At 40.7% G+C, this 7,933-nt stretch overlaps 1 protein-coding gene across 3 annotated transcripts; it reads left to right on the top strand.

Moving 5' to 3' along the window:
* Positions 1-3,065: 3,065 nt before the first annotated feature.
* Positions 3,066-7,933, top strand: rnft1 (ring finger protein, transmembrane 1). 3 transcript variants are annotated; one of them, XM_088279530.1, is made up of 9 exons: positions 3,066-3,265; positions 4,259-4,689; positions 5,218-5,294; positions 5,426-5,526; positions 5,630-5,783; positions 6,366-6,524; positions 6,589-6,654; positions 6,784-6,885; positions 7,064-7,933. In XM_088279530.1, exons 1-9 carry the CDS (start codon positions 3,240-3,242, stop codon positions 7,196-7,198), a joined length of 1,251 nt encoding a protein of 416 aa, XP_088135656.1. In that variant the 5' UTR covers positions 3,066-3,239; the 3' UTR covers positions 7,199-7,933. The 3 variants fall into 3 exon arrangements, with proteins under 3 accessions (XP_088135656.1, XP_088135657.1, XP_088135655.1); XM_088279531.1 differs by having other exon boundaries at positions 3,067-3,265; positions 4,357-4,689; XM_088279529.1 differs by having other exon boundaries at positions 3,068-3,265; positions 4,256-4,689.

Genomic DNA, 7,933 nt, shown 5'->3' with positions numbered 1-7,933 from the left:
TAGGAATGGCCCGGCAGCACTGGCTTGTGGCATTTGATCAGCGCAGGAGGGAGTGGAAACATTGACACAAGACGTGCCGCGAAGAGAAAACATTGAGATGCCCCTTAAAAAGAAAGCTTTCTTCCTGTGTTTGAGTTCACTCTGTGGCCTTGTTAACACTGTTTTCCCGGCAAGCAGGTGGTTTTATTTAGGGGGAGGAGAGTTGCAGAGAACAGAACGTTAAATGGCTCTAAATCACTAATCTCCCACACTATTGGATGCCATTACCCAAAATATTGAATTGACTCCCCGACGGTATGCATTTGACATTGTGACGGCGAAATCAATGTTTCAGGTCGTGATGTTTAAGCTGACGAGTACCAGACCCATTTGGAGGAACAAGATATGTGCAGTGATGGGATAGGGAGGAGAGAGGAGACGCTATAACAAATAAAACAGTCTCAGTACAGCTTGCAAACACTGATCTGATCACATGGACAACAAGTGAGCAGAGGCGTTTTTCTCTCAGTCTCTCTGAATCACTTCTGTTGGGATGAAAGAGAAAAAAGGAGGGCAACTAAACTTGCAGTACCAAGGACAGACTTCCCTCTGGACTATGGACAGACATTAGGAGTGTTTCCTTATACTTGTATGTGTTGTTTATGCGTATGTATTGTGTATATTCGCATAAGTTTGCTTTTTCTGAATGTTCGCTGCTAACGTTATACATTAACAGCTACATTACGCCGCCGTCTCTGTGTGATCTATATCTTTGCTGCTGTAAGACTGCAAATTTCCCCATTGTGGGACTAATAAAGGACATCTTTATCTTTAGGAATGCGTTAGGACTGGCAACAAACCGGTTTACATGGCGTCAGGGGTTGAAGTGGAAGAGGAAGAGGAGGAGGAAGGGTCGAAGCATGGTCAGGCAAGCGTTCATTATGAAATCAAGTATATACCTTATTTTGGTTGCCAATTCTGTTGGCATCAATTCACCTCCTTTGTTCAATTTTTGGGTGAGTGTTAATTAGCCCCAAATTACAGTGGAGGAAAAAAACAGATCAACTTTCATCCAACAACCATAATGACGTAATAGGCCTACATTAGTGCTATTATTTTCAGCTTTGCATCAGAGACTGAAGACAAGTCATTTCAATTTCATTTGGTGAGCTGCTTCATGAGCTTATCATAAAGCGCCACCTGCTGGATAATGAAAAGCCTGTCCAACTAAAAGTCACATGTTAACAATTCCTGAACTATTGTATAATTATCGCTTATATTGTTCGTGCTTGTAATGCTACAATACTCCGATATTAACAGAGCAATCAATATCCACAATTTGAATAATGACTCCTTTAATTGCGTCGACATTTTTTTAGAACAGAACGCTCAAGCAAATTGGACTTTTTACGCTTGGCTAATGCGTACCTTGCCACGTGAAAAAAAAAATAAAGGTCATGAAAAGTCAGACGTCAGTATTTTTATTTCCTCAGAATATGAGTAATTATGTATTATTTAATTTCCCTAACTAAAGTGTGGTTCTGAAATATCACCACCTTGATACAGTAGATACAATCTGTTGGGACTATACTTGCAAATGTAAATCATGAGGCTAATCCGAATGCAACACATTTGGAGGAGAAAAAATCACCTTCAAACATATGTTTAAATATACTTAAAAAAATAAAACCAGAGAAAGTTAAAACATGAAACTTCGGCAAGCGATGGTAACTCACCCTGCTTCACACCTGGCCGGGTGCAATAATTACCCAGGGCCAGGTGACATGGGTGGAATTCATAAGTGAATCAACTATACACGTCAGCGTAAGGAAGGAGCTGATTGGCCGGCACGGACACGCGGTAAATGCGACCAAAACGAAATAACTGGATAGGTGAAACTACTAATATAAAGTAAACTACTAACACTAGATACAGCACACACAGTATGTGTCCATCTTATAAAGCACCTTTCGCTCACAGTCAGCTGCAATAAAAGCTCTTACTTCCTGTGACCCTGAACAAGAGAAACAGTTGAGGATGGATGGGCTGTCATGAATTAACCTCGGATGGATTTATTTTTCCCAACTCTCTTTCATTCCTCTTGCTCTACAGCAGTCAGTCTCTTGTAGCATTGTTTTTGTTTAAATATGAAGGCTATTGGATGTGACCATTTGTTGACAGAAGCGCAAAACATAGCACGGGATCAATTATTAAAGCATAAAGCCAACATATATTACAATTCTTTCATCTTGGTCAGAAATGCAATTTATATTGAAAAGAAGGATGATGGGATGCAGACGTTATGTTCTATCCCCAGGGATGAGCAACTTTCACAATTTTTCTTTTCTTTTTTTTTTTTTACAAACCCCGAAAAGGGGTTACACGTTTTCTGTGAAAATGATGAGATTATGGCCCCTTCCAGCATTTAAATTGCCCACCCGTGTTCTATGCCACGTGTGACAAAATGAAGCCTGCTTCCACACTGACACACTATCATAGAAAACGTTTGAGGGAGGCATCAGATCATCATAAGTATTTGCAGGCTGAGTGAATAAAGAGCAAAAGTGGGAGATGACGGGAAATATACTGAGTCTGTCAGAGTCGATGTCAGGTCACCGCTGTGTGGTGTGCGCCATTCATCTTGGCAGATAGCAATTTATATGTCAGGTTAACCTTCCTGCGCCGACTTGGCTCTGATGTCTTTACTGGGGCTGTAAAACACCACTGACTCTATTGCAGTGAAATAATACAATTACAGGGCAGGATACAGCTAGGTGACTGTTATCAAAGCCTTATAACATTAAGATGTTTTCAGCCGCAACACCGATGGGATGCATAGAGGACAAAATACACCAAGGGAACAAAAACATTTGAAAAAAGTGGAATATTTCAGCAAAGTGGCATTTAGAAGAGAAAAGCCAATGATGTCATTAAGAAAACATATTTTGAAAAATTGCTGTTTTTAAAACCATTATTTCTCTCTTTTACAATCGACAATAACTTTGTTCAAACTAAATCAAAATGAAGAATTTCAAAACTATGAGGTCATCATTTGCTTCAACATTGCACGTCTACGAATTGAACGCTAGGTAGCAGTAATGCGACACTTGACAACAAAACACTACACAGAGGAAGCTAATTGTGACGTCATCTGTTTTTATGGCTGCGCTGGGAAGTCAATATCTAATGTGTTGTTCTTTAAGCTTTTGTTTCGTTTAGCGTTTTGGGTGATTTAGTTAAATGGCGACTAAAGGGTTACCATGAAACTCCGTTTGCAGAATGACAGGTGAGTGGGGTTACAGACGCACTCGTAGCTGCTCAAGTGGCCTGACGCAAAACATCTGCGAGCTAATGCTAATGACATTCCACTGCCGTCAGCTCGCGAACTTGAGAGTTGTTCTTTTTTTCCTGAATCAAGGTGCTGAAATGACATCGTAATTAATTATGCGCCTTTATAGCTTTTCTTTGACAAGAGCAGGCGTTATGGGGGCTTGAAATACAAAGAGGAGCTCATTTTAAAGTAGCTAGATTATGTGTGACTATTAAGATCTTGTGTGACAACATGGCTGCTTTTAAACGTACGTTATTTTTCAATACATTCTATAATGACTATAATTATAACAATCAAAAGAGGCCATCATTATACTTCCTTGGTCTTTAAAGTCTACATGTTGTGATCCCCCAGACAATTCAAAACATTTCCCAGGTTCATTAATAACATGACAGTGACAGTTTTGGCAGGAAAAAGAAAAACTATAATTGAAAATATATATATAGCAAACTTCACACACCCTCCTTTTGTATTGTTGAAATCAGACTTTTTTTAGGGTCTCATATGCAAGTGAGCTAGTCCTTATCTTGCCTCGTATACGTGCTATGGCGACTTTGACTTTCATTGCCATGATAATTGGGGGTGTAGATGATTTGTCATTTGGATGGATAATTAATTGAAACGTAATCAGGATTTTTGATTTGGCTTCTTGCGATTATAAAAGTTAAGCGCAGCAAGGAAACTATTAATGATGCGAATGCCTGGAATCAATGTAAAATCCCATTGACGTGCCACTAGAACATGTCTTTTATTTTACTATGGATGTGTGCAGCACTTTGTGTAGAAATAATTTGGCACATTGGCAGCGAGTTATAAGGTAATAGAAGGTATGTCTAAAGTTTGTGATTATTTCCCACCGCATTGTGTGTACATGAGATTCAACGGGAAATTGAGCAAGTTAACACTTACCAACTAAAGTTAAAAAGATTCCTCTTTTGTGTACAGAAGAGCTGTGAAAGTGAGGGAGTCTCCTACTGTCATGCAGCCTAATTTCAGCCAGGAAGGCACTCAAGCGAGAAATGGTTTGTCCCTTACTCTGCAAGCAGAACTTCCCAGCAGGACAACACTCCCCGGTGCCGCGAGTACCGACAGCAATGACGTGCGCGTATCCATGAGCAGCGGGGCGCCGGGGGATTCTGGCGTAGCTGCCCCGTCCAGGAGGTCCAGAGTCAACCCTCACGGCCACTCCCATTCTCACGGACACACTCGCGGGCAACGCCACACGTCCTCCGATGCCGACCCGACAGACTCCGGCGACCCGGACTCCGGAGAGCCCAGTACCTCGCTTTCGGAGCTACGCTGCTTGTTTCGCTGGCTGCAAAAGAGTCTTCCTTTTCTCATCATTTTAAGCGCTAAGCTGGTCATCCAGCATGCGCTAGGTGAGTGTATAAAATTTCATCCAGCTCACAAAATAATTGGTAACAACATTGTCTCTTACCAAAAAATCAGTGAATACATAGATAATAATAATAAGACATAATGAACTTAATACAATTATTTTGCTTATTTAATTATCGATATGCCTTTATGTACTATTTACCTGTACATCATATACAATCGGTTAATGCTTTTGCTGCAGTTGAAATTGACAGCACATTTAATTTTAATGTATTTATTTTTAGTGTTGGAGAAGACGCAGAAGTCTGTCACCAATTACAATGACGCCAAATTCAAGTTAACGGTGCAAATCCTCTCTGTTCACACTTGATCTGGTTTGCACCCACATTTGGAAGAGGCCCGAATCAAATCTAACAATATCCGATCCCATGCAGTTTTTTTTTTCTATTTGTACTGCCATGACAGATATCCGAATAGTCCCACTTGAACCATGCTGAGTAAATCCTGTTGTCCAGTCACAGCTGTTCATATCCAACTGGCTTATGTACTTGCTTCTCCTCTTTCTCAAGGGCTCGCAGTTGGCGTGGGCCTCTTCACAACATTTCTCTATGTGAATAAAAGCATCCAAACGCAAGTGTTTCTTCAGGTAAGAGCTGGATAATTACAACATTAGAATAATGTCAACGCACAACACCCAACACAAAAAGCACACTAATTTGTTTGAGAATTGTTGTCCTCTTTAGGGTTTGCAATTGTGTGTGTGTGTGTGTTCCACAGGGTCGCCATGGAAAGCTGCATTGTGTGTGGCTGCTGCTGCTTCTGGTCTCCTCCACCCTCCTGCTTTACTACACCTTTCTCCCTCACACACTTTACAACTGGTAACGTCCGCAGGAGCAGCGGGTGCTCATAATTAACAAAACGACTGTTTATAAAAGTTCGGTATTTTGGACATGTATTTTAATCTGCGTTTTCCACCCCCAGCCTTGTGTTCCTCAGTCCAACTATTGAGCCTCTTGGATTTTGGGAGGTCCTATGGGCAGTCGGCATCACCAACTTCATCATCAAATTCCTCTTTATGGGGATCAAGTGCCTTCTCCTGCTGCTGCCTGCTTTGTTGCTCAACTGCAGAGCACAGGTGGGAGCAACGGAATGTCAAAATGAGTTCAATTCTCACCCAAAGTCAGGTGGGATAGGTCCAGCTCACCTGCGATTTTGTATTTTGAAGTCAGTTAATTTCTATTGGTTTTAGTTTTTATTCATTTGCATTTTTTGAAAATTCTTTGATTTAGTTTAGTTATGATAAGTTTTAGTTTTAATTCATGGAGTATTTAAGTGCAACATGAAAAAATTAAGGAATCTCATCATAAGGCAAACTAGACTTCCCAAACGGTTTGACCTTCCTTCTAACGTACGGCCGTACAGTAATATAGAAATAAATGTTTGAAATGAACCCTAAAAACTCATGTATTTTTTATTTTATGACATTTCATAAAATTTTTTAACCCTTAATTCATAAATTTTACAAAATATATTGTTGTATTATATTGTTATTATCAGTAGTATTTTTTTTGAAAACCCAACAAAACAACATATTTTGAATAAGTGCAAAAATTTATTCTTGAAAAGTTTACTTGGAAAAAGAATTAACGTAAAATGTTAAAAAGCCCTTGGGTTTTATTTTATTCTGACGATCTTGTATTGGGGTGTTTGTGCGCAGGGACGCTGGCTGCTGCTGAGCGAAGAGCTGGCTCAGGTCTACCAGGCGGTGGCCCCTGCGCCGCTCTGGTTCCGCTACCTGGTCACATACCAGGAAGCCGACGGCGCCCCGGCACTCACTTTTGGCATTTTACTGGCTCTGCTCTACCTCATACTGAAGGTATGACACTTCTCAAATGAAATGACTACATGACATCTTCTGAAAACTATTATTTCTCTCGCAGCTTTTAGGATTGTACGGACAGTGGACGACTTTACTGCAAACTGTGAGGATTGTTCTTAAGAGCGAGGTCAGTTGAACGCCTAATAACTAAGATCACCCAGATGAATTATTTGTAACATTTTGAGAGTTTTGTAGGTGCTCTCGGATTGATTGGCATGCTGCTTGGACTGACTGGTGTGTTTTCGTTACCTTTCAGCATACAGGGACAGCGGCCACGAGGAGTCAGTGCATGGAAGCCGGAGGCGTTTGTCCCATCTGTCAGGGAGAGTACCGGGAGCCTCAAGCTCTCATCTGCCAGGTAAAACGTTGGTCATTTCTATCCTATAGTTACACAGAGACAGGGCTGGGGGGGTAATTGTAATTGTAGACTAAAAATGTTAAGACGTGGTAAGTTGTTTCCTATTAGAATGTTTGACAGCCCTACATGGAGACAAGTCAAATAAATTGTATATATCACCGTGTCTCTGACTGCACAGCACATATTCTGTGACGAGTGCATCGCTTTGTGGTTCAACCGGGAGAAGAGCTGCCCCCTCTGCCGCACGGTGATCACAGAAAAAGTGTACAAGTGGAGGGATGGAGCCACATCCCCGCACCTGCAGATTTACTGATCACACACGTTGGGGAGCGTTAATGAATGTTACATCGTTTGATTGTCAAAATTTGTACAACACTGGTCTATTAATTTTCTAAGGCCACTCACTGTCAGTAAATTCATTGTGATTTTCATTTGTTCATGTCCCCAAATACATCCATTCTATTCCCTCCCCTTTCCATTTCTCTTTGTGTTGCATTACACTATATTTTTTCCTCACGGGCCTGCATGTCGAGCTTATTCCAAATTATTCTTCTATTGTAAATACAAGAACATATTTTTGAACAATTCTCTGGATTTCAGGTTTCAAGAGATATGCGTAAAATCTTTCCAGCTCCACAGTTAATGCTTTCATCTCAGTTGGTGGTAAGCAGATATGCACACACCTCTGACCTGGAATGATTGCTTAAGGACGCGTCTTTCATCTTGAAGGGTTACAGTTGATTTGGGACTGCTGGCAAATTGCACACTGCAATGCCTTCGGAAGAGGTTTTACTAACTCTCCCACAGCAGCCTGTATCAGGCGATGATGATGATGGACACGACATGTAAGGTGGTGCTATCACTATTTTTGCAGCTCAGCTCGCAAGATTTTACACACGTTTTTGAATATTTTTATAGAGGCGATGTAGCCTCCTTGTAAAAAGACCAAAGAACTGGAGAAATATATTTTATGTAATGAAATAAATCCACTGTTCTTGTCCCTTTCACTCCATGAACTATATGAATAAAATTTTGCATTTGATCAAAG

The sequence above is a fragment of the Idiotropiscis lumnitzeri genome, chromosome 17 (assembly GCF_059441095.1).
Source record: "Idiotropiscis lumnitzeri isolate Australia: NSW breed Sydney's pygmy pipehorse chromosome 17, RoL_Ilum_1.0, whole genome shotgun sequence".
In the NCBI taxonomy this organism is placed as follows: Eukaryota; Metazoa; Chordata; class Actinopteri; order Syngnathiformes; family Syngnathidae; genus Idiotropiscis; species Idiotropiscis lumnitzeri.
The sequence above is the reverse complement of the archived record's forward strand: the minus strand, read 5'-3'. Positions and strand labels throughout refer to the sequence as shown.

What these genes read in the sequence shown, in the direction of transcription:
- rnft1 (XM_088279529.1), top strand. Translation starts at nt 3,240, where the DNA reads ATGAAACTCCGTTTGCAGAATGACAG. An exon ending in CTCCGTTTGCAGAATGACAG is followed by an intron (nt 3,266 to 4,255) that starts GTGAGTGGGGTT and finishes TTTTGTGTACAG; the next exon opens with AAGAGCTGTGAAAGTGAGGG. An exon ending in AAACGCAAGTGTTTCTTCAG is followed by an intron (nt 5,295 to 5,425) that starts GTAAGAGCTGGA and finishes TGTGTTCCACAG; the next exon opens with GGTCGCCATGGAAAGCTGCA.